The following is a 24,842-nucleotide window of genomic DNA, read 5'->3' as shown; positions in this document are numbered from 1 at the left end:
GTCATATTTATTAGATACTATGTCAGAAGAATGATGCACTAAATATGGAAGAGGATTAGGACCACATGTGGAATATCTATTCATTTATTTCCTGAGTTTTAAGTAAAAGAAAAGTCAGAATTCAATATTATTATACCTTTCCTTAGTAACTGACTAATTTAACAATTAATGGTTGTTTTTTATTATCTCATGGATCTCATTTTGACTTAAAAGGTTAATCCTTTCGATTTTGAACAGAAAGATAAACAAAAACAGCACTAAGGATGAAACATTATGTCATATGTTACACTATATGCAACCATATGCCTTATATCGAATACTTTATAGTTGTATAATTGAGCACAGTTAATCCTTACAGATCCTTGCAGGAATAAAACACAACCAGTGATTGAGTGAGAAGTCATGTGAGTGCTTTCAATATAAGATTGATAAGATATACCTTTATTTGTCCCACAATGGGGAAATTCCAATGTTACAGTTCAAAGTGGATAGAGCAAAAACAGTATATAGTGTAAAACAGTTATAGACATGTGAGTATTGTATTAAGACAGACTTGAAAAAATGGGAACTTATCTTTTACCTCAAAATGAATTAAAAAAGCAAACAAGAAATGTTTCTGAATCTTGTACTGCTGTTTTCAAAATCTTCAAAGACCTGGTAGCATTATGGTGAAGGCACATACCACATAACTGCAACATCCATCTATCTCATTAACTACTGGACGGATTGCAGTGACATTTTGTACGGACTTTCATGTAGGGTTACGGCCAATAATGAAAATGTTATATTGTTATGTATTATTCCAGAAATTAAATGATAGCCAGTAAGTTATAAGTCCATAAGAATATAGAATGTTCTATGACAGACAAAATATGTTTGTAAAGTTTTTTATGATGTATTTGAAGAACTGTTGTTTGTTGTTGTTATTGTTAACAATAGGGATGTCAGTTAGATCTGGTTAGAACAGAGCTATGGAATATTAAATCATCCATCTTTACTCACTATATCTCAGCCTTTCGTACCCTCAGGTTTATAAAAACCAGTTCATGAAATTCTTTGTAAAATACAAAAATGTGATATCATTAGTTATCCTATTGTTTTTGGCCATGAGAAGCAGGTAATTATTGGTTATAGTATTAGCTGAAAAAAAATCCATACTGTGCATCCTTACTTTCATGGTAGCCAGAGGATAAATCCTTGATAAACCAATCTATTCAGATAATGCTTAAGCATCCGTAGTAAAACAACTATAACAGTGGTTACAGTATATCCTACATAATTAAGAAAAACATGAATTGTATTAAAGCAGATTAAAGATTGTATTGTATTGTTTGAAGATGTTTTTTGGTTTTTTTAAAAGGCATACAGATAAAGCAATTTTAAACATTAAAGTTAGAATTAAAGATGCCACCCATTTAAAAGATCCATTGTGTAGGATTTATTGGCATCTAGTAGTATATAGTTGCAGATAGCAACTCCCTCTTTTCACCCTCTTTTCCCCCTCCTCTTCCAAGCACAAAGGACAAACTACAGTGGCTGCGAAATGCACAAAAAAGGTAAATGCCCCAAAAATGGCTCATTCTTATATTCAGGTGATTATACACTAATTAAAACATAGCTATGAATGAGAATATGAACAGATCATCCAAAATGTTACACCCTAATACTGCAAGTAACTAAAAATATTGTATCCTGTTGGTCTTTAGAAGGCAAAAATATTATTATTATATATTAATATTTCCCCTGGACCCAGTGCTTGCACAGTACAAAGTATTTGGCTTGACTGAAAGCTATGCAAAAACCAAAAGATGGTATTTGATCTGTCACAGTTGTGTTGGATTTTTACTGGACGCTGAAGACCTCAGATTGTCATTGCTTTGGGTTGTTTGCTTCCATCTGGGACACCTGTGGGAGAAGGGATAAAATGAAATGAAAAACAACTTTGTAAAGATGTTCATTTAGCCGTTGTTTGATTCCAGGTTTACCACATACTATAGAGCACTGGTTCTCAAACTATGGTACGTGCACCACTGGTAGTATGCGAGCTGCTTCTAGTTGTATGGGAAGGAATATCAAATATATTTTAACATTTTAATAATTAATTTAAAAACGTATTACTAAAGCATTTCCTGCAATATTTTCTTTAATATCAGTTGGCTACGTAGTCAAGTTCATGCACATAGCACACATGTACATCCATGATTAGCTAGGAGCTAAAATATGTTGGTAAGATAGTCAGTGAAAATACACTGCAATCGTGGCTCCCAACAGGAACTATTGAGAAGAGAAGTGTGGAGCATGAGGATTAGTTGGAAGTATTTGGATGGTGGCCATGATAAGAGCTGTTCGAATCCTCTAAATGCTGAGGAAATGTGCTTCAGTGCTTCCTTTCCTATCTCCTTTAGTACAGTATACACTGGACCACCCTTTAACAAAGGAAAGGAGAGAATGCCGTCCAACAGTTCCTTGCACCAGCAAAATCTAAAGCGATGCACTATTGTAGTTTCACCACAGCACACCCACGTAAATGTAGAAACAACAGAGCACCTATGTATGCTTGTGACACCATCCAAAACTTATAGAAATCCAAATACAGAATAAATACAGATTTATTCTCTTTCATATTTGTCCAGTTAGGAATAATACTGAAGGACAACAGGGACAACAGATGCTAATTAGCTGTTAGCTAATTCTGGTGCAATTACTTTTAATTGTGTGCATCCCTATAAACAAAAAAAACAAGCTAACTGAATTTATATACAAAAACAAGTTAACAACATCCTAATCATATAAATACTATGTACATAAATGTTGCTTTGCTAAATCCCCCTATAAATCCACTATAGCGCCCATTGCCAGGAAACTCTGTCTAGTTAAATTTTAATATGAATGACTAACCCACTGCTTAATTCCCGATTTTATTTAATTAATATTTGAATGGCTTAACTTTCTCTACTTGTATATTCCTTTCTGTTACATTTCACTCAAGTTTGTTTTGTTTTTATTGTCAACAATATCTATTTTGTTGTTACTTCCTGTGAGGAATTGACGGTACCCTTTATATACACACTGAAAACGTCCTTTTGGACAGGAAGTTTCACAGCATTGAGTTTGTCACTGTACGTATTTTACATGTGTTATAAATAAAGTTGATTTAAAGTTGGGCCTTTAGCTCAGTGGCTGTTCTTATGAGAATGGAGTGAAACAGTTCCTGCCTTATGGATTGATTGCTACCTGGTTGTCGATGCACCTGAACTGCCAGGTCCAGCGTGTGTTATAGAGGAAAGGGCGGAGGTCAAAGCGGTTGTCATCAGGACTGTAGCTGACGGCATGGTACGATGGCGTTATCGTGGTCATCTTGTGGCGGTTCACTGAGTACATTCGGAAGAAGTGCTTCACCTTCTGGGCCACCTGAAGAACAATGGTAATACACTTTTATTTTCTAGGTAAAAGTCTTACTAACTGATGCTAAATGCAATACATTCATAATCAGTGGTCAAATTATGTTAGACAAAACTGGCCGAACGGTTTATTGTTTTTATGTTAAAATTGTGACCTAAAATGTGTAAAAGCTGCAATTTTAGCAGTGTCCAAATTAATAATAAGAGGTGTAAGAGGTGAAGGTTTTAACTGGTTAATTTTGCTGTTGATCTCAAATGTACTAACCTGTTCATGAATGTCGATTTTGTAACTTAGCTAAACATCAAAAAAGAGACTTGCTTCATAAGTGTCTGTGTGCCTATAAACTATTTATAGTTAACCAAAGCTGAGTGTCAAAGGACACAAACTCTAACCCTAACCCTAACCACTGTAAAGATAGCAAAATGGGCTTTATCTTTTAGCTGTTCAACAAGGCGGTGGGTCTTGCTCTAGATAAATAATCTAGGAGATTGCCTGATGTTAAAGCTGTATAAGGTCACTTTTTTATAAAAGTAACTTTTTGTCATATTTGCTGGAACTCTCACTATATCCTGATAGTAGTACATGGGACATCTGTTAAAAAAAAAATCAGGTTCCTCTGGCTGCTCCTAGTGCTCCTAATGGTATTTGTATGAATCCAACAGGCCTTGAACAAAAACAATCAATCAGATCAAAGAACGACAGTTGATGGTAAAATAAAGAAGGTTTGGGATACAGGGAATGAGACTCAACAATCAACTATCTTCAAGCTTCCAACACAAAGCATTGTAAAGGTAACTCATAAAAAAAAAAAGCTGCCTTCCACACTCCGCCTTAAGCATGTACCATTCAGGGACAGGCCCTTCAGTGGTTTGTCTCCTATCTCCAACACCAATCAGCCTCTGTTAGAATTGATAATGGGTCTTCTTCCTCTGCACCCATCTCCTGTGGAGTACCAAAAGGCTCCATATTAGGCCCTATTTTATTTCTGCTAAATATGCTTCCTTTGGGGTCTATTTTCTTCTATTTTTAATATCTCCTGCCATTGTAATGCCAAGCTGTACCTCCTGCTAAAACCTTGTGATCCATGCAGTGTTAACTCCCCTCTAAATTACATTAAGGATGTAAAATCCTAGATGGCAAAAAGCTTCTCTAAGTTAAAATACCATGAAACTGAAGTGCTAATCTTTGGCACAGCAGACAATTACGCATTACTGAATGTGAAATCCCACGCAAGAAATCTGTTATCTTTGATTCTGGCTTAGAATTTGACAAAATCAACTCAGGTGTCAGCACTGGCTTCTTCAATCTTCAATCTGCAAAATTAAATTAATTTCATTCAGGCAACTCACGTCTGAAGTATTTATTACAGCAGTATAGCATATTTCGATTTTGGCATCTAGGCTCCGACCTCATCACTCCACGCAGATATGTTTACATAGAGATATTGGGGAGTGATGAGCAAATACCTCAAACCCCTACCTGGAGCCTACAGGTGGATGCTGGGGCTTACAGCGCAGCAGGCAGCAATAGCTAACAGAGCAGCAGGCAGCAATACGGATGCAGGGCAACAGTGGCATTGACAGGGGCTGGGAAATTCTGCAGCTTAAATAGATTTTAAATAGATAGCCAGATTGGAAGGGTGTTCTTGGTTAGTGATTATGGAGTGAGGCATGTCATGTGTGTATAGCACATAGTTCACACTTTTATTTCCTCTCGCCTTGAATAATGCAATTCTCTCTACGTAGGAATCAGTCAATCAACTTTATCTTGCCTGCAGCTGGGTCAAAATGCAGCAAGACTTCTCACTGGTTACCAGCACTGCATGGACTGGAACCAGGCTACATCTCTGAACAGCACATCCCCTATTCCACCTCTTGACTGGATCAGGTGACCAATCAACTGAATCAAAAAACTGCTCTCCATTCCACACACCCAGTTAAAAACCAAAGGTGATCATGCATTTTGTTAATTTACGTTAATTTAATTTACTTATATGCTCTTATTTATCTGTGTGTTTTTTTGTGATTGTAACCAAAATAAGTAAAATAAAAATCAAGTCAATAATGCCATTACAGATTTGGTAAGGATCTCACTTCTCTCCTCTAAAAAGAGTTCATAAGCTGCATTTTTCTTCTTCTTTTTTCTTTAGTATTTATATATTTAAATGGACATCACATTATTCCCCTACTGGAGGATTACACTTTCGGAAATGTTAACTGACCTCGGTGGGTGACAGGGCATCCTTCCACATGTGAATGAGTTTACAGAACATACTGAAGGGGCCACACTTGGAGATCTTTCTGAGTCGTCCAATCACCGATAACTCAGAGTAGGTCATGCCCATGTCTGCCTGAGGAGAAAGGTGTGGTGGTGGTTAGTTTTTTGCTACCTTAGCATAAGCTGTTTTATCTACAGAGGGAGTGGGTCCTCTTCTATGGAGTTCGCCATTGACTGAACTGAACTGCCATGTTTCTACAGTAGCCCAAAATGGACTAACCAAACACTGTATCTAGATAGACAGACTCTTGTTTTGTGGCCTATGTAGTTTCTCATAGACGTTTACAATGATAGAATGAGGCAAGGGCGTTGTAGTGTGCAGCTGCACCACCAGATGCCACTGAATCCTACACAATGGACCTTTAAAAAGGTCTTCAGATACACAGTATTTCCATTTCTTACCTCGTCTGTTTGCGACACCTGTCCGTCTGTCAGTGGCTCCAGTTCAGCTGTGGGCGGAGCGGCCAGGATGCTGCACATATGCATTTTTTAAGTATCATTTATATTACTATGACTATAGCCAGACTTCAAACAGCCCATGAATTCCTCAATTTGCACCATTAAAATACAACTTTGCATTAAAGATACTGCACAGGTTTCAAAATGATTAAAACCTGTGTCGTGGAAATTCTTCTCAAAGTTGAGAGGTGCTAAATCTCTGAAGAACTTTCAAGCCGGTGTGATAATCAAGTCACTTTAATTCATGCTGCATGGAGAGAAGGTCACGTCACCTGTGTGTCTTGCAAATGTTACTCCTGTAAATCCAGGTCTCTCTCACCAAATGGTCCTTTGATGTGTGACTTCCCCCTGGCTCTTCTTATCATAAACTCAACCTTTTGACCAGGGGTATATCTATTTTATTACCCCCAAATCCTGTTTCTCTCCCACACCTGAGTTTAATTTGAAGTTAGAAACAGAAGCCAAATACATAGCGTGGAAGTTCAGAAAAAGAAGTAAGAGGTTAATGCTAAATACCGCAATCTCTACAATTTGCCTCAAAAGTAGAATCTCTCTAAAATCATCAGATTGCCCACTCCTACTATATATACAGTGGGGAGAACAAGTATTTGATACACTGCCAATTTTGCAGGTTTTCCCACTTACAAAGCATGTAGAGGGCTATCATTTTTTATCATAGGTACATTTCAACTGTGAGAGATGGAATCTAAAACAAAAATCCAGAAAATCACATTGTGTGATTTTTAAATAATTCAATTACATTTTATTGCATGACATAAGTATTTGATCACCTACCAGCCAGTAAGAATTCCAGCTCTCACAGACCTGTTAGTTTTTCTATAAGAAGCCTTCCTGTTATCCACTCATTACCTGTGTTAACTGCGCCTGTTTGAACTCGTTACCTGTATAAAAGACACCTGTCCACACACTCAATCAAACAGACTCCAACGTCTCCACAATGGCCAAGACCAGAGAGCTGTGTAAGGACATCAGGGAAAAAAATTGTAGACCTGCACAAGGCTACAGGACAATAGGCAAGCAGCTTGGTGAGAAGGCAACAACTGTTGGCGCAATTATTAGAAAATGGAAGAAGTTCAAGATGACGGTCTGAGAGACTGATCTCCCTCAGTCTGGGGCTCTATGCAAGATCTCACCTCGTGGGGCATCAATGATCATGAGGAAGGTGAGGGATCAGCCCAGAACTACACAGCAGGACCTGGTCAATGACCTGAAGAGAGCTGGGACCACAGTCTCAAAGGAAACCATTAGTAAGACACTACGCCGTCATGGATTAAAATCCTGCAGCGCACGCAAGGTCCCCCTGCTCAAGCCAGCGCATGTCCAGGCCTGTCTGAAATTTGCCAATGACCATCTGGATGATCCAGAGGAGGAATAGGAGAAGGTCATGTGGTCTGATGAGACAAAAATAGAGCTTTTTGGTCTAAACTCCACTCGCCGTGTTTGGAGGAAGAAGAAGGATGAGTACAACCCCAAGAACACCATCTCAACCGTGAAGCATGGAGGTGGAAACATCATTCTTTGGGGATGCTTTTCTGCAAAGGGGACAGGACGACTGCACCGTATTGAGAGGAGGATGGATGGGGCCATGTATCGCGAGATCTTGGCCAACAACCTCCTTCTCTCAGTAAGAGCATTGAAGATGGGTCGTGGCTGGGTCTTCCAGCATGACAACGACCCGAAACACACAGCCAGGGCAACTAAGGAGTGGCTCCGTAAGAAGCATCTCAAGCTCCTGGAGTGGCCTAGCCAGTCTCCAGACCTGAAGCCAATAGAAAATCTTTGAGGGGAGCTGAAAGTCCATATTGCCCAGCGACAGCCCCGAAACCTGAAGGATCTGGAGAAGATCTGTATGGAGGAGTGGGCCAAAATCCCTGCTGCAGTGTGTGCAAACCTGGTCATGAACTACAGGAAACGCCTGATCTAATCTCTAAAACTGATTGTAATTGCAAACAAAGGTTTCTGTGCCAAATATTAAGTTCTGTTTTTCTGATGTATCAAATGTCATGCAATAAAATGCAAATTAATTACTTAAAAAAAATACAATGTGATTTTCTGGATTTTTGTTTTAGATTCCGTCACTCACAGTTGAAGAGTACCTATGATAAAAATTACAGACCTCTACATGCTTTGTAAGAGGGAAAACCTGCAAAATTGGCAGTGTATCACATACTTGTTCTCCCCACTATAGAAGGAATGGGAGAAACTTCCAGCACTGTGGGGGTGTTTTTCAGCAGCAGAAACAGGAGGACTGGTTAGGGTTGAGGGAAACCTGTTAACCTTAATAAAAACCTTGTTCAGGGTGCTCAGGACCTAAGAGTGGACCAAAAGTTCACTTTCCAACAGGACAAGGACAGTAAACACACAGCTAAGACAATGTAGTTGCAACAGTTCGATCTCTCTAGAACTGTCAGCTGAACTTACCCTCTCAGAGCAGTAAGCTGGAACTGCTCAACGCAGTACAGCAGGAAGCTCTTCAGGTCGGTCTTGCTGATGCCTCCTATTGGGTTGATGTCAGCACTGGAGCAGTCGTACTTTGTGAAATATCCTGTCAGACTGATGAAGAAAAGTTATTTATTGGGAGAAAAGTTAATTATCTTACAAAGAGGTGAAAAAGAGCCTTTATCTTTTTGTAGTTGCACGGCTTTAGCTAGACTAATAAGGTTTTGTGGCTGCCGTTTGACCACTGAATAGCCTCAAATTAACATCTGTTACCAGCAGAAGTACCTAAAGTACACACATTCTTTAATCTTTCAATTTTTAGAATTGATTTTTATTCAATTTAACTTTATTATAGACACATAGGTCCAAATTAACATAAAAATGTGAAAAAGTGTCAAAGTCCAAAGGGACTAAAACACAGACATTTGTTCCAGTGTTTCCAAAGACGAGGAGTCCCTTTGTGTAAGTTTGCGTAGGCTGGGTTTAAGCTGTTATGTCAAAAAATTCATAAAAAAATCGAAGGCAATTTGCTCCAGTGAGAATAAAATCGCTAGTAGTTTGGTGATGTATGGCTCAACATTTTACTATGATTGGTGAAACTCGCGGTAAAATACAATGATTAGTGATATTTGTGTAAAAGTTGTGTGGATTGGACAAATGCAAGTTGAGAAGAACACAAAGTGATTGGGTTAATTTGCTTAATTGTTGCGATTGCATCTTCCTGGAGGGACTGAAAAACAAATAAAATTTCAGAATTTCCCTCAGATGCACTCAAACTAAAGTAATTAGTCTGTGTTGAAAATGTAAAGAGTAGAAAGTTCAGATATTTGTGTAAAAATGTAGGGAGTAAAAGTAAAAATTAGAAGAAAGGAAAAAGTACTGAAGTACAGTATTTGTATTTAGGTAATTCCCACCTCTGGCTACCAGGTGTTTAAACCAAAAGCAGCTCTGCATTAGAATACATCAGGGGCTGTGAAGGTGGGGGCATGTGGTGAGTCAGTGAAGTACGATCAAAGAGGACCTGACTGCGCCAGATGGTTTGGCAAGTCGTCGTTGAAGAGAAGGGCAGGCACTTTGAAAAAGTACTTGGCAGGTGATTGGATTAACCATCTATCACAGGCGACTTTCAACCAATTAGATCAATGAACCATGTAATGATGCCCATTATGCCTATGAAACACCTGCAATCATAGAAATTATGTTCTAAAGAATTATGAAATATCGCTGACACATCTGTAGAGGTAATACCTCTCATCTACATTGGCTGAGCCCAGCACCAGCAATCCTCCTGGCTTCCCCCGGGCCCACAGACTCAGCTGGGCAAACAGGTATGCCAGGACCATCCTGACCCGAGCCTAGGAACACACACACACACACACACACACACACACACACACACACACACACACACACACACACACACACACACACACACACACACACACACACACACACACACACACACACACACACACACACACACACACACACACACACACAGAGGAAGTGAATACCAACCCTGCAGCACTGACAAAAAGTACAAAACGGTCACAGTTGTCTCTGCAGCATTAGTGTTAAGACTGTGGTCTAACTGTCACATTGTGTTTGTGAACTGAAAAAAAGTGATGATGACAGAGAGCAAGAGTAAAAACAGTGTCTAACCTGCACATTCTGCATAGCCAGGTTTTCTCTGTGGCTTCCTCCATTGGTGCGGAACTGAGGCCACTTTCCAGTAACCACTGAGAAGATACTCAGAATGCCTTTCACTGCCATGTCTATGTTAATGTTCATGTGTGTGCTGCAAACCAAGAGATGAATAACAATGGATGAAAACTCAAAGGAGAATAAATCTATAGATCATAATATACACTTAAGTGTTCACCCAGACAACTGGGAAGTGTACAGAAGCCTCACTGTTTATGTGGAAACTCTGTTTCAAGGCCACTTAACTTAAGCTAACCAAAGCCTTTTATTGGCAGCACTGTAGACATATAGCTGCAGTGTAGAGCCAACTGGATTTTGAATATGATCATGGCTATTATTCATTATTAGATGGCAGAACCAACATATATTACATACTATCTTTCCATATTAATTCTCATAATTCTTACATTATGCTTCTGTGTTCTGCTCTTTACATTCATTATATTCTATTTATAATGAATGTGAATTCAATTCAATTTTATTTGCATATTGCAAAATCATAATAGAAGTCTCTCAGGACACTTTTCAAAATAGAGCAGGTCTAGACCGTACTCCATTATTTACAGAGTCCCAACAGTTCCACCATGAGCAAGCACTTGGTGACAGCGGCAAGGAAAAACTTTATTTTAAGAGGCAGAAACCTCGGACAGACCCCGACTCTAGGTGGATGGTCGTCTGCCTCGACCAGTTGGGGTGTGTGACAGAGTGAGTGAGAGCGAGAGAGAGAGAGAGAGAGAGAGAGAGAGAGAGAGAGAGAGAGAGAGAGAGAGAGAGAGATTAGGTAAAGACAGAAGGACAGAGACGGAGACAAAGGTGCACAGCAACAACAGTAGCAACAACTACACTAATAGTAGTGACTGATGATGATGATGATGATGATGAACATGAAGAAGATGATGACGACGACAATAACGATGGGGGACAATGAGCAGTGATTATAGTTATAATAGTAACTGTAGTAATCACACGTCTGTTAAAGGACAATTCCGGTGCAAAATGAACCTGTGGTTAATAACGTGTACCGAGTTGGTCCGTTCTCTGGGATATGTTTTCATTCTAATCGACCGTGACCGGTTTTAGCACAAACCGCTAATTATCTTATAACGCTGGTCAACGGGGCACAGAGTAACGTGAAAAGAAATCTGTTTCTATACCACAAAGAAGACTCACAATAGCACCACACTAACACAGTAGCATAATGAGGGCCCCTACCTATAAACCGAAGCATTGAGAACTTTGTAAGTGTACAGACAGTTTATTAAAAAGATAGTTTAGAACAACAGTAGCGTTCATGCAGGCGGGCGCTATCTTGGGAAAACAGTCGTGATCAGTCCAACTCTCTGAGATGAAGACTTGAACGCACCATCTCACGTGAACTCATGTTGTTGGCGGAAGAAAGCACTGGCGCAACAGAGACTACTAGTCTACTAGTGCTTCCACAGGATACACACTAAAGAGATGGCGGATTATTCAACCGAATTTGAAGACATCGACAACAAACCCTTTCAGTTTGATGGACATCCTTATCTTTTCGAGCCGGAATATACAGACGAAGAGCTGCGGGAGCTCCGTGAAAGGGCGAGAGAGAGAGAGAGAGAGAGAGAGAGAGAGAGAGAGAGAGAGAGAGAGAGAGAGAGAGAGAGAGAGAGAGAGAGAGAGAGAGAGAGAGCTACCGGTAGTCAATGCCGCAACACAGCCTCTTACTTCGGGAAACTGGTGGTGTACCTGCGGACATTGTGAAGCTATGGCCACCGAAGAGGAGTGTCTGTGTTGTTCGGAGTGGGACCTGTTGCGTGCGACACCCTAGAGACGCAGTGTTTTGTACAGTCAGTACAAATTTCCCCTCTCTGATAAACAGAGCTGTACTTGAAACTTTTTTCCATGTCCCGAAAATAAATTGGAGGCAGCGACTCATACTGGAGGGACCAGATGGACAGTTATCCACTGAGTAAGTACACTAGACAAGTTGTGTTTTACATCGGTGCGATTATTTCTGATATATTGAGCAAATTCAACTGGTCGCGTGACTGTTTTCCCAAGATGCCCGCCTGTATACGTGAACGCTACTGTTGTTCTAAACTATCTTTTTAATAAACTGTCTGTACACTTACAAAGTTCTCAATGCTTCGGTTTATAGGTAGGGGCCCTCATTATGCTACTGTGTTAGTGTGGTGCTATTGTGAGTCTTCTTTGTGGTATAGAAACAGCTTTCTTTTCACGTTACTCTGTGCCCCGTTGACCAGCGTTATAAGCTAATTAGCGGTTTGTGCTAAAACCGGTCACGTGCGATTAGAATGAAAACATATCCCAGAGAACGGACCAACTCGGTACACACGTTATTAACCACAGGTTCATTTTGCACCGGAATTGTCCTTTAATACATACGTTAGTATTTCTTTACTTTTTTACCCTTCCCATATGGTAATTTGATGCAGAAACAGATTATTAGACATTTTAGTCTTTATTGATGGTGACATTAGCAGCCACCTAATTATTAAAGGCCATTATCAAAGTTTGATTTTAACAATCTGAATAACAATTAAAATGCTCTTCTTTGGACATTTCATTCTCAAACACCATGTGCATGCTACTTTGTCTGCTTAAGCACGTAGCACCTTCAGGTTGCATCCCGCCTACCTGCCGATCTGATTGGCCAGGTCTTTGGCCCTGCTGCATGTGGCCTCTGAAGAGTTTTCACTCCCCATGTAGCAGGTGGTGAAGATGCGGCTGCACAGCTCCCTCGGGTGCTGAGGACGGTAGGAGTCATCCCCTACCACTCTGTGAACATCCTCCAGTACCTGGCTGTCTGAGAGGTAAAGAGAAAGAGAAAAATGGACAGAAGACAGGAAGGAGGGGGAAAAGTAGACTTTGTTGAGAATGAGGAGAGACAGGAAAAACAGGAAAGTGGGGAGGATGGTGACCAACAGTTCATACTGTTGTAGAGTTTCCTCTGCTTCATTAACATGCTAACAGGTTCTTAGAAATATCATTATACATCTCTCAAAGAGACCAAAGCCACAGTGCATTAGTAAGTCTCTCAGTACTTCCTATCTCTCCCTACCCTGTCTCTGACCCGTATTTGATAAGATGTAATCTCAGGGATCCCTGTCTGTTAAAATGTAGTTATTCCATAACTGTCTGTACTGTAGATTGGCAGATTAACAGTCAAGAGTGTTAAAACCTATGAGCAGGACAGTCATTCTTATGCATTCACTTTTAGCCAATGAAATTAATACAGAATACCAGCTTTATTACCACCTTATCCTTTACATATGTCAAGAGAATATGTGTGTTTACAGTAAATTGAAATAAAAGCAAAGTGAATCATACGCACTGCCGTCCTCTACAGCCTGGCAGAGCAGCACACACATAGAGTGGACAATGCAGGCAGTGGAGGAGCTGTCGACACCTCCGCTCAGAGGCAACAGAAAACCCGCCTGGGAAATAAAAACAATCACAATCACCAAAGTGAGTTCACATGGTCAAAATCTAAATACTTCCTACTACCTACCTTTGAGTTATAAAAATCCAAATGAGACATAATTACATACAGTGTTCATATGTGTTCCTCCTTACCTGTCCACTTCTCCTCAGGTAGTCCCACAGCCAGCAGGCCGGCCCTAGACTGAACAACACAGGTGTCAGCAGGTGGCAGAAAATAAACGTTTGGGATCAAATGAAATGTATTATGTACCAGATCTCTTCCTCTGGTGTGTGAAAGTGCCATGTTATTGGTTGGTGGGTAGGGAGGTAGATATCATCCCCATCATCGGACAAAGAAAAGTCAACTTTGACCCTGTGGCAAGGTTTGTGTTCACTTTCCTACAACAGAAGTATGAGTGTGAGAAGAAATGGAGAGAAAAAGTGGCCCATACTCAAAACTATCAAACAGGGATCAAGAAATGATAAAGGCTGTTTTTAAGACAATTACATTAATATGAATTTTAAGTATGATCATGTCATCCCCTGTGTGAAAAACATTTGCTTAAAATTTTATTTTTGGCCACCTGGGGGCAGCGTAAAGGAGTGAAAACACATTTATCAAGAATTTGCTGGCTTCTTTTGGGATTGTTGCGGCCTAAAATACCTGATGTCATAGCAGCTTTTATAAAAACTTCTGATGCAAGTTGCGATGTTTTAGGCATTTTATGTAACAAAATTGCGGCAGCATACAAAAATTGCAAAAAAATTGAATTAAATCACTAGTAGTTTGATGATATATAGCTCAACGTTTTGCGCAGGGGACTGCAATGATTGGCCAAATTTGCGGAAAAGTTCAGTTGATAACTAATGTTCTTTGCTCAGTATGGGAGAAACTTGCAAGAATTTAAGAATATTAAACTTAAGTTAACTTAAGTGAGATCTCAAAAATAAACAAGAGCTCCCTTTAGAATGTGGAACATTTTCTGTGTTGGAAAGACTTTATTCATACATATTTGGCCACTATTAACACTTGTAGTTTTGTCTTTTATTACATAATAGACCATATTTATTAAGTGTTATCAGGAGACAATGAGTATTCTTGTGACAATACCACCATATAGGCCCATACTGAACAAAGCCTATTACGATTGTAATTAATGTACAACAACTTTGTTACTTACTATCAACTAGCAGTAGGAATGCACAATAATTATAGGCAGAAAAATTATTGGGAAATTTCTATTTTTATAAATTATTGATTAATATTAAGAATAATTTATTTTTAATTCTTATGCAAAATGATTGATAGGCTTTGACTTTACCAGAAACCTTTGAAGAGTCAGAACTATTTGTTGTTGTTGTTGTTGTTAACAATAGTGATGTTGTAGTGGGTTGGGAAACGCCATATACTAAGTTCTTCTTTAAACAGACACCCCACAGAATGATTCATTCTAACACTTCAATCTTTACATCAAGGTAGTACACACAATCACACCAGTAGGTGGTGCTCATGCGCAGCTCAGAAATAGACAAGCCCTGACGCTAACTTTCGTCATCTCTCTATCAGTCCACAGGTACTGAATAACTATTTTTCTATCTTATATAATGTGAATGCATCATAAATTGTTCTGTAATGTTGTAACATGATTTGAGATGTGGGGTAAGTGTAATTAGTTTCATTTTGTAGCTAATTGTTCAGACGAGCGTTGTCATGCTTTGTAGTTCGTTTATGAACTCCAGTTTTACACAGTAGTTTTCTAAGTGTAAATTTACTGACATTAGCATACTGCAACAAGAGAAAGTATGTTTTAAAGGTTGTTCAAAGTATTAGCCAGCCGCAGTGTGTAAACTGTGATGAGAAAATGTCATGTTAAAGTTAGTTTCCCTTTCCAAGTCACTCGTTAACATGCCGTGGTTGCGCCATATTGTTAACCGCTGCTGTGAAGTGCAAGTGTAGGTAAGAGAGTATGATGTATAAGAATGTTGGGAAAGGCTTTGTGTATGTTACGTTAGTGCTGAATGCTTGTTAGCAGGATTGTATGTGTTAATATATGAGTGAATGTAGGTTATAGAGTAATTGTGTCTTTTAAGTTTTATTATTTTGATATATATTAGTGTTTTAAGTTAAGCCAATTTTGGTTATTTGTAACGTGTACCTGAATTCATGTAAACTTGTCTTAATTTAGACAAAATGTTTTATATTATTTATTGTATTTAAGTTACAGCATTTGTTGTTTAATTTGTGAAATATTTTGGTATAATTTTGACATGCACTTAAATCAGAAAGCTTGTAAATGTGACTGGAAATTGTTTGTAAATGTAAAAAAGCTCTAGCATGAGCAAGACGCTAACTTTCGGCATCTCTCTGTCAATCCACAGTTTATATATTGGCTACACAGTGCTCCCTAGCGTGTGTAACCCTTGCTGCTGGTCCAGATTTCCTCTAGGTCTGGTGCCGGTAAGAATGTCAGTTGGAATAATAAATCATCCATCTTTGCTCACTATATCTCAGCCTTTCTACCTTCAGGTGTGCATAAACTACAGGTAATGAACTTCTTTTTAAACACAAAAAGGTTATCTCATCGATATCTGCCATGAGAAGCGGGTAATTATCGTAACAGCTGAAAATAAATCCATGTCATGCATCCCTGATAAGCAGTAATTCGGAGGTTGTTGAGGGAAAACTTTTAGTTAACAGTCAAGTAGGTGTAGGTTATGGTCATGCAGAAAAAGGCATTAATAAGTGCTTTATAATGACTAATAAAGTGCCAATATGCTACCAATAAGCAACTGGTTAATGCTGAATATGTGCACCTTGATATTAAGTGTTACTGTTTGTTCTGAATTAACGACTCACTCACCATTCCCACTAAAACCATGATTTGAGGCTTAGCATGGCTCTGACATGTCCTAGCTCAGCATTTTAACTTTTGATTCAGGACTTGACTTGAGATCTGTGTCCCACGACCAGTGGGCTTGCTCACAGAAGAGGCACCTCATCATGAGACTTCATCATGAGAGCATGATCCCAGAGCAACCTCTGTTCCAGTCTCATTAGCTCTAATATGTGACATACAAATGTCAGGCTGGCTATTTTCACCCAGGGTCAATAAAGACATACAGTGTTTACACTCAACTGTAAACAGCTACACCACATTACAATCAACTTCCAGTATGTTCGCAGAGGAGATTATAGGGCCACAAAATAAATACAGGGAAAATAATAACCAATTATATTTATATCACACCTTTTAAACCTGAGGGGCCTAGCAGTGGTACAAGGCATTAGTAGCTCACTAATACTCAAGCAAAGTCTTATAGATGAGGAGGAATGATCCTGAATTAAATCCTAAATTGAATCAGATATGGCAGCGATATGAGGTCTTACAGAGTAATCTTGCTGCTGACTACCTGTAACCAGCATAGATGTAAAAGGAAAACTGGGCACAGTGTTGGAAGCGGCATTACGTTCATTCGTATGAAAGTTGCTCAGTGGCGCATGAAGCCAAAAAAGCCACTTCCCGCTGCAAAGATGCTCTATGCAAGCAAACAAACAGACTACTGAAAGATTTATCTTCGTGCCATTCTTCAGATACCCAATGGGACGAACAATACCACAGTTAAATAAAATACTTATTGCAAATATCTAATAACACGATGCATCAGGACCAAAAAGCTAAAAAATACATGTGCTGTGCATTCAGAACAGCAGTGCTTCTCCCTGGTTGTCAGCTAGTTCAGAGGAAACCAAAGTAAACCAAACAACAAAAATACATTCCAGGTACACACCAGGATACTAGAGTTGACAGTGTTTTATTGCTCTATCAAAAAACAATGTCATTACTAGTATCCTGCTCTGCACTGGAATATATTATTGTTGGTCAGAATATTTTGGTGCATAAGGTCACGTCAAACCCTGCAATCTGGTAGTACTACATTCCTATCTAAGTGCTCTGACAAATAACTGTATTCTAATGATTTTGGAACAATTTTTGAACGATTTTGTGTTGTTGTTGTTATTTATTTTATGAAAATGTTTTAACAGCCCCCTCAGTCACATCATCTTGTGCCTGGCCTGCTTCAAATATACAGCAGTCACCAGTTTGATCACTATTGTCAAGCAGCGTGCAACCTACCTTAATTTCCGGACTATAAGCCGCTACTTTTCCCACACGCTTTGAACTCTGTGGCTTAAACAATGATGCGGCTAATCTATAGATTTCTACGGGCTAACGTCCTCCAGGGGGCGCTCTAGCAGGAAGTGCAAGAGCAAGACTGAATTCGTTCAATTAATTCAGTCATTTTGCGCATCATGCCAAACCCTCATCATGGCAAACACAAGAAGAAATGCACATGATGCAGCTTTTAAGTTAAAGGCAATCGATCTGGCTGTCGAAGAAGAGCTGCTGCACTAAGCTTGGCATCAATGAATCGATGGTGAGACGTTGGAGACGGCAGCATTTATTTAATTAAAAATAAAAAAAATCTTTCTGTGTAAATATCTCATGTTACAACGTGGACACCTGCGGCTTATAGACAAGTGCGGCCTATATATGTACAATTTTTTTTTTCTTTTTAAATTCAGTTGGTGCGGCTTATATTCAGGTGCGCTCAATTGTCCGGAAATTACGGTAAGTATGGTAACCATAGCAATAACAATTATGGTGATTGCTAAATTTCATTTAACCATCATATTGGCCGCATGCTTACATGCTCACAATGATATTGTTAACATGCAGAGGTACATCAGGTATAATGTGTGCCACGTTCACCGTTTTACATTAGCATGTTTGCATGCTAGCATTGGTTGTTCAGCAGTAAACACAAAGTAAAGCTGAGGCTGCAGCTAGTTTGTCAGAATCTAAAGTACTGAGCACATTGAAGGTTTGGCCTGATACAACCTGCTAATTAGTCAGCTTCAGAGACGATGGAGGGTAGTAATGATTAATGTAAATGCTTTCTCACCATGTGTGGCTGGCATAGTTCTCCTCTGTAGTTTCGCACATCCTCAAGGTCAAGAGTGGCTGTAATCACCTCCTACGCACGCACGCACAGACAGACAGACAGACAGACAGACAGACAGACAGACAGACAGACAGACAGACAGACAGATCAGTCTCTGGCTCTTGTGTGACTTAGGAATGTGACCTGCCCTGCAACTTACCTAACACACCTGCCTGGGCTAGGGTTAGGGTTAGGGTTACTGAAAGTACTACATGTCTTCACACTGCACTGTACAACTCAACTGCCTTCCCCTAGTAAACAGCACTCACTTTATAATTGTGAACTCCATAGAGACGTATTTGCAGGTGAGCCGGTTCTTTCTTTTCTGGTTCTTTTCATGTCCATACATACCACATCATTAAGGGAGAACTGCGCTCCCTGTGCCACAATGTCTCCATTGATGGCCACCAGGGCGCAACCATCGTAGTAGACACGGTCTCCATCGCAGCCCCTCTGGTTGGCATACAAGTAGATACCTCCACTCTGTAACAACACCACCAATGCACTGAATGCAGGACTGATTATAGTCAAAACTATTGCAGACTCCAAGCTCTAAATACACAGAATGTGATGGTCCTACAGTTGTGGGACAACACCACCCTCTGGTGATCTCTGCCTTGCATTGCCTGTGCAAGTACAGATAGGTGACGAGGAAAACAACATAAAGGGTCCTGGTGGAATGATTTCAGGAATATAAAGGAATTTATATAATAGAACTCCAATAACCAGCATATGTGTTCTACATAGTCTTAAACAACAATAATCACACATTTTTCATGCTTCTATATGAACAGACCAGCAAACGTCTGAGGACTCTGGGTTAAAGTATACCTTGGTGGTGGCTGACTTGATCAGGTTGACTCTTTGGTCAGCTTTACGGAGCTCGTGGTGGCTAGCAGATGAATTAGTGAAGATTTCAACCCCATCCAGACCCATCGAAATATGGGGGCTGAGGAGATGAGAGAAGAGTTAGGATTGTTTCAGACAGCACACATATAATTCTTACACAACCCTCTGTCATTCTACCTTCTGGGGCTCCAGAGCTCTGCACATATCTCAGTGCCGATGCACGTGTCCTTTGTGGACAGCACACAGTCACCAAATGGGACTGTATCCTGGTGAACACAGAAACAGAAGCATAAATAACACGGACCTCCTCCTTGTTAATTGGCTGATCAGTCTCAGCTAAACCCAGATGATGACCGTTTTTGTTTCTGACCTGCCCTGTTACCTCCTGGATCATTCTAGGCAAGAAATACTCCTCCACTTGCCTTGAAGAAACAAGCATAAAGACTTTTACTACCATCCATTTCATTTGCAAAAGTGAAATACAATCGCATTAGTAGTAAGAAAAAGGCCAAAGAGTTCTGGCCTCTCCCAGCATTTTATTAAATGTATTAAAATGAGTACCAGTACATCTGATTTTTATCCACTGAAGTACGTACTGATGCCATTTTTGGTCCAATTTGACAAAGCATCCAGCCACAGAGGAGGGCAAGAATAAACAAGAATAAAAAAACATGGTGAAAGTGAAAACTATGATGAGAGATAAAGATGGTGAAAGTGAAGCCAATTAAAACATAATGTAATCGAATGGAAAATATAAATACAAAAGAAACACAAAATAAGAGAATAAAAGCCATAAAATAAATTAAATAAAAAGACAATATCACATAAAAGCAGAAAAATAAGAAGTGGTTTAAAGGTCCAGTGTGTAGGATTTAGCAGCATATAGCAGTGTAGTTGCAGATTACTGCTGACACGCTTCCTCCTCCCCTTCCAAACTATGGTGGCCGCAAAACGTTCAAAACATTTTAACAGCCAGTGTTCGGTTGGTCCGGTACCGGGCTACTGTAGAAACAAACATGGCAGCCACCAGGGAAGGCTCCAAAACAGCTCATTCTAAGGTAATGAAAACACAACAATTCCTATTGTCAAGCAATTATACACTAATGAAAACATACCTATGAATATAATATTCTATGTATGTCAATAGAATCTCCTAAATGTTACACACTGGACCTTTAATAAGTGGGATAGTTCTATGTGGAAAACATCCCTGTATTGCCCTGATTACACCCTAACAAATAAAATATCAAGGGTAAAATTCATTGCAAATGAAAGTGGTACATGTATTAAATAATTACTATATCAACAATAAGTGTAGTCATAAAGATAGAGACAGAGCAATAAGAAGGGCTTAAAATATAATATGATAATATGAGTGCCACACAGTCTGTGGTAGACTTCTGAGTGATGATCACTGACCTTAACTGGTTCCAAGGTGAGAACCAGCGCAGCTCTCTGTAGTTCCCATGGTTGGCCATCAGCATTTTAGGTCTGATCAGCAGTATCTTTCTACAGGATGGGAGGGAAATACGGAGGGATCTGTGCTCTGTATGCTCCAACTGAATGTTGTCAGATGTATAAAAATACTGAACATGTCATTTATGAGACTGCACTGGTGTGCTGACGTACTTGTTGAGGAACAGGACCCGACAGTTGTAACGCACATTGTGATGCATGATGGGCCTGAGGGGAACAGAATCCAAAACACTTATAATAGCAAACAGGACCTCCAGCTACACGTGAGATTGTTTTTAGGTAAAAACAAACTCATCCCGTCAGTCCAATTTCAGAAATATGGGCTGCAAATGTCTGAGCCATCCTCTCAACCATGAATAGTGACTGGATTATTATTTTTTAATTAAAAAAATATATTTCCCACTCTTTTGAATAAATATTTTTCAGGACATTTTCCAGGAGCTTTAGGAGCACTTGCTCATCAATATTATATCATAACCTAATCATATAATTTACCAGTAGGCCTAGTATTGATACATTTTCCCAGTTTGTTCATGATGAAGTGTCTCAGGTTTATGGGACACTTGCTCTCTGCTGTTCTCCCCACTGTCTGCAGTGTCTCTGGAGATTTCAATATTATTTTCAGTTAATGTAGGTGATCTGAGTGAGGGACTGTAATACAATTACATTACATTACAATTCTTCCAGGATTTTGGTAATTTTAATAAATTTTCAGGTGTTTTCATGACTGGAAAACTAGTGTCTAAATTTTGCAGGATGTGTGGTAACCCTGAGTTAGAGTCACAGCAGTTTGTAACACAATGACTGTTACTGACGCCTCTCATATGAAATAAACTTTTAAATGTTGCCACTATATGAGATCTTCACGAGACAACATCTTACTCATTGTTTACACAGGACTGCAGGACTTTGGGACCATTATACTTTATATACCCACATTCCCACGTCACAGATGATGTCCTGGGTGATGGGAGACTCCAGAAGCTTCCTCAGGGCCTGAAAGCTGTGGAGCAACGTGTCGGACTCATAGAAGTGGTCCGCACAGCCATATCCGCTGTAACAAATGTAGTGAATAAGAAAACTGAACCTCCAAATATTACCTACTATTCCATATCAATATGGGAATATAATATATTGATGTCAGTGTGAAACCTAAGGATGAATGTTTCTCCCATCATACCATATCTCCAGCTCTGGGCCCAGTCTGTATTTAGCTCCATTAGCCCTAGCAATCTCAATACCTGCAGAGAAACACACACACAGTCAACAGACAAGATTATTGTTTCATGGCAGAAGTTATTGTTGACTAGAATCAGAGTTCAGTTGTGTGGTGTTAAGTGGTTTCTACAACCACACATACTGCATGCACCTCCACAAAGTCACAAGCCCTGTGAGGAGAGCAACGGTATGACATCACAGTATAACACAATTGCACTTTTATATAATCTGTAACATTTCCACATTATAATGTCTATAAACACTAGACACACTAACAATGCTCAGACCCAGAGAAATCTGTCATTTTATTGTGTCAGCGTTGTGGTAGTCTGCCAGAAGCTTTATAATGGTACTATTTATTCTTTTTAAGCCACATTGTTACCATCCACTGTTTAGATCTTGGTGCTTTTTAACTCTAGATTTGAACCGGATGAAGGATTTTAGTCATCGGACGTCTGGATCTTAAGTTATCAGAGAAACAAGCTGAGCTAACGTTAGCAGCAGCTTGGCTCGCAGCCCCTCCGGGACGTCCATGATGTATTTTTCCCTGAATTTAAAGCTGTAGTAGGTGACTTATATAAAAAAGAACCCTTTTCCATATCTGCTGAAACTTTGACTATTCTGACAGTACTACATGGGACAGATAATCTGTCTGTCTTCAGGTCCGGTGGATTCTTGCAAATGCCATTAGGAGCTCTAGCAGGAGCAAGAGGTTCACAGATTATCCGTCTCGTGTACTATGCTACTACTGTGCACTTCAGCCATCTTCTTTGCTGTGGTCTGCTGGAGAGGGGGCAGTACGGACAGGGACAGGAAGAGACTCAATAAACTGGTCAGGAGAGCGAGCTCTGTCCTGAACTGTCCTCTGGACTCCATAGAGGAAGTGGGTGAGAAGAGGATGTTATGTAGGGGGTGAGAGGTGTCGTCCATGATGGATGTCAGCTTCACTGACACTGGGGGGTCCCTGAGTAGCTCCTTCAGCAGCAGACTGTTACACCCACAGTGTAAGGAGAAGTTCCGCAGGTCTTTCATCCCTGCCGCTGTCAGACTCTACAACACCTAATCAATGTTGTAATTTCTGTTTTTCAAATTACCACCACTTCTCACCATAGCTTTTATATCTGTGTTTATCTATTTCTTTTTTTCACTCCAATGAATTACTTGCTGCTGTGACGAGTGAATTTAGTATAATCTACTACTGTGATGTGAAATATAGCAAATATGACAAAGTTATTTTTATAAGTTACCTTTAGGCCTATAACTTGGTCGAAAAGGTGGCCATCATTAAATGATGTGTTTTTTTGTTTTTTATTCATCTAAACTCGAGTGTTAAATTGAACAGTATTTGACACCAAACTGATGTGGCAGCTGGGGTGGACACCGTGGACACCGTGGACACCGTGGACACCCCGGACACCCCGGACACGGTGGACACCGTGGACACCCGGACACCCCGGACACCGTGGACACCCCGGACACCGTGGACACCCCTCTAGATCCGCGCCTGCTTCCATTCCACTGTGACTAACAAGTATCCCAACAAAAGGGGATTTCTTTGACATTGTGGTCACTGTTACACCTCGCAGTAAGTGAAATAGTGGCATTAGACTTACTCTTCAGTATTCTCTCCAAGTTGCCTTCAAAGTCCAAAGCCCACTGATTCAACGAGCAAGTCGCTACAGTCACCTTCCGGCCCATGTTGTTGTTTCCAGATAAAAACAGGAAGCAGGTCGCGTTAACAGAGCAGCAGTACAGTGCCGACCATTGGGATATAACGTTAAGAGAGTTCAGGTCCAACTACATCCTCTATCCTGGCTGTCATTAACAGTGTGTGTGCCTCGGCTGGTGTGTTCTTCTGAAGGTCAGATAGGGTTGACTAATACATTAGCCCCGCCCTCCTCATCATCTTCTTCCCATTCTTTAATGCAGGGAGTTGAGCACACTGCCCTCCACAGGATAATGGAGAAATGACTTCAGTCTCCTTTGTGTTTATTGGCGGACCAGCTGTGTCAGAGTACATTAGATCATCTGTATACTGATTATTCTACAGAAAAACAATAAACAAATTAAAAAATGTACTAATCCTGCCTGTATTACAGAACCTACCAAGCACCTGAAGTCCTGTCCTGTGCTGAGTAGCGATTTTCAACTCCATTTCTGCTCTGTCACATGAACTATATTTCTTAATTAAATTATATGTACTACCTACTTGCTGCTCAGCATGCTAAATACTAAACATCTACACATCTTAGAGTGTTACAAAACTGTAGTGGGTAATAAAAGAAAAAGGTTTTTGTCATATTTGCTGAACCTTTCACTATACTCTGACAGCAGCACATGAGACAGATAATCTGGTTCTTCTGTCTCCTCCCAGTGCTCCTGATGGCATTTGCGAGAATCCACTGAACCCTACAGACAACAGCCAATCAGAGCTGAGAAACATAGAAATACACTTTGGTTTGGTGGCTTGAAGATAGCTGATTGTTGAGTCTTTCTCAGCATCAGTCAAAAAAAAAAAAAAAGTCATTTTTATAAAGGTTACTTACAGCAGATTTAATTTAAATACTACA

The 24,842-nt window shown here is 39.8% G+C and overlaps 1 protein-coding gene across 3 annotated transcripts; it reads right to left on the bottom strand.

Annotated features, from left to right (window-relative positions):
• Positions 1-420: 420 nt before the first annotated feature.
• On the bottom strand, positions 421-24,166 carry nadsyn1 (NAD synthetase 1). 3 transcript variants are annotated; one of them, XM_051380008.1, is made up of 21 exons: positions 23,886-24,166; positions 22,235-22,295; positions 21,992-22,108; positions 21,208-21,261; positions 20,998-21,087; positions 19,949-20,000; positions 19,756-19,844; positions 19,561-19,678; positions 19,081-19,212; positions 18,691-18,762; positions 13,997-14,124; positions 13,879-13,927; positions 13,637-13,739; positions 12,940-13,108; positions 10,261-10,396; positions 9,847-9,953; positions 8,581-8,712; positions 6,082-6,151; positions 5,624-5,752; positions 3,235-3,411; positions 421-1,905 (listed from the first exon to the last, which is right to left on the bottom strand). In XM_051380008.1, exons 1-21 carry the CDS (start codon positions 23,968-23,970, stop codon positions 1,870-1,872), a joined length of 2,106 nt encoding a protein of 701 aa, XP_051235968.1. In that variant the 5' UTR covers positions 23,971-24,166; the 3' UTR covers positions 421-1,869. The 3 variants fall into 3 exon arrangements, with proteins under 3 accessions (XP_051235968.1, XP_051235969.1, XP_051235970.1); XM_051380009.1 differs by having other exon boundaries at positions 12,940-13,104; positions 13,879-13,922; XM_051380010.1 differs by lacking the exon at positions 13,997-14,124 and having other exon boundaries at positions 12,940-13,104.
• Positions 24,167-24,842: the final 676 nt, after the last annotated feature.

Source organism: Dicentrarchus labrax, unplaced genomic scaffold (genome assembly GCF_905237075.1).
Source record: "Dicentrarchus labrax unplaced genomic scaffold, dlabrax2021, whole genome shotgun sequence".
In the NCBI taxonomy this organism is placed as follows: domain Eukaryota; kingdom Metazoa; phylum Chordata; class Actinopteri; family Moronidae; genus Dicentrarchus; species Dicentrarchus labrax.
The sequence above is the reverse complement of the archived record's forward strand: the minus strand, read 5'-3'. Positions and strand labels throughout refer to the sequence as shown.

Excerpts from the sequence above, each read along its gene's own strand:
- nadsyn1 (XM_051380008.1), bottom strand. The coding sequence starts at position 23,970 with ATGGGCCGGAAGGTGACTGTAGCGACTTGCTCGTTGAATCAGTGGGCT. Across the intron at positions 8,713-9,846 it reads TCAGCCAATGTAGATGAGAG|TCTGACAGGATATTTCACAA; the intron begins GTATTACCTCTA and ends TTTCTTCATCAG. Across the intron at positions 6,152-8,580 it reads CAGCTTACTGCTCTGAGAGG|CATCCTGGCCGCTCCGCCCA; the intron begins GTAAGTTCAGCT and ends GCATATGTGCAG.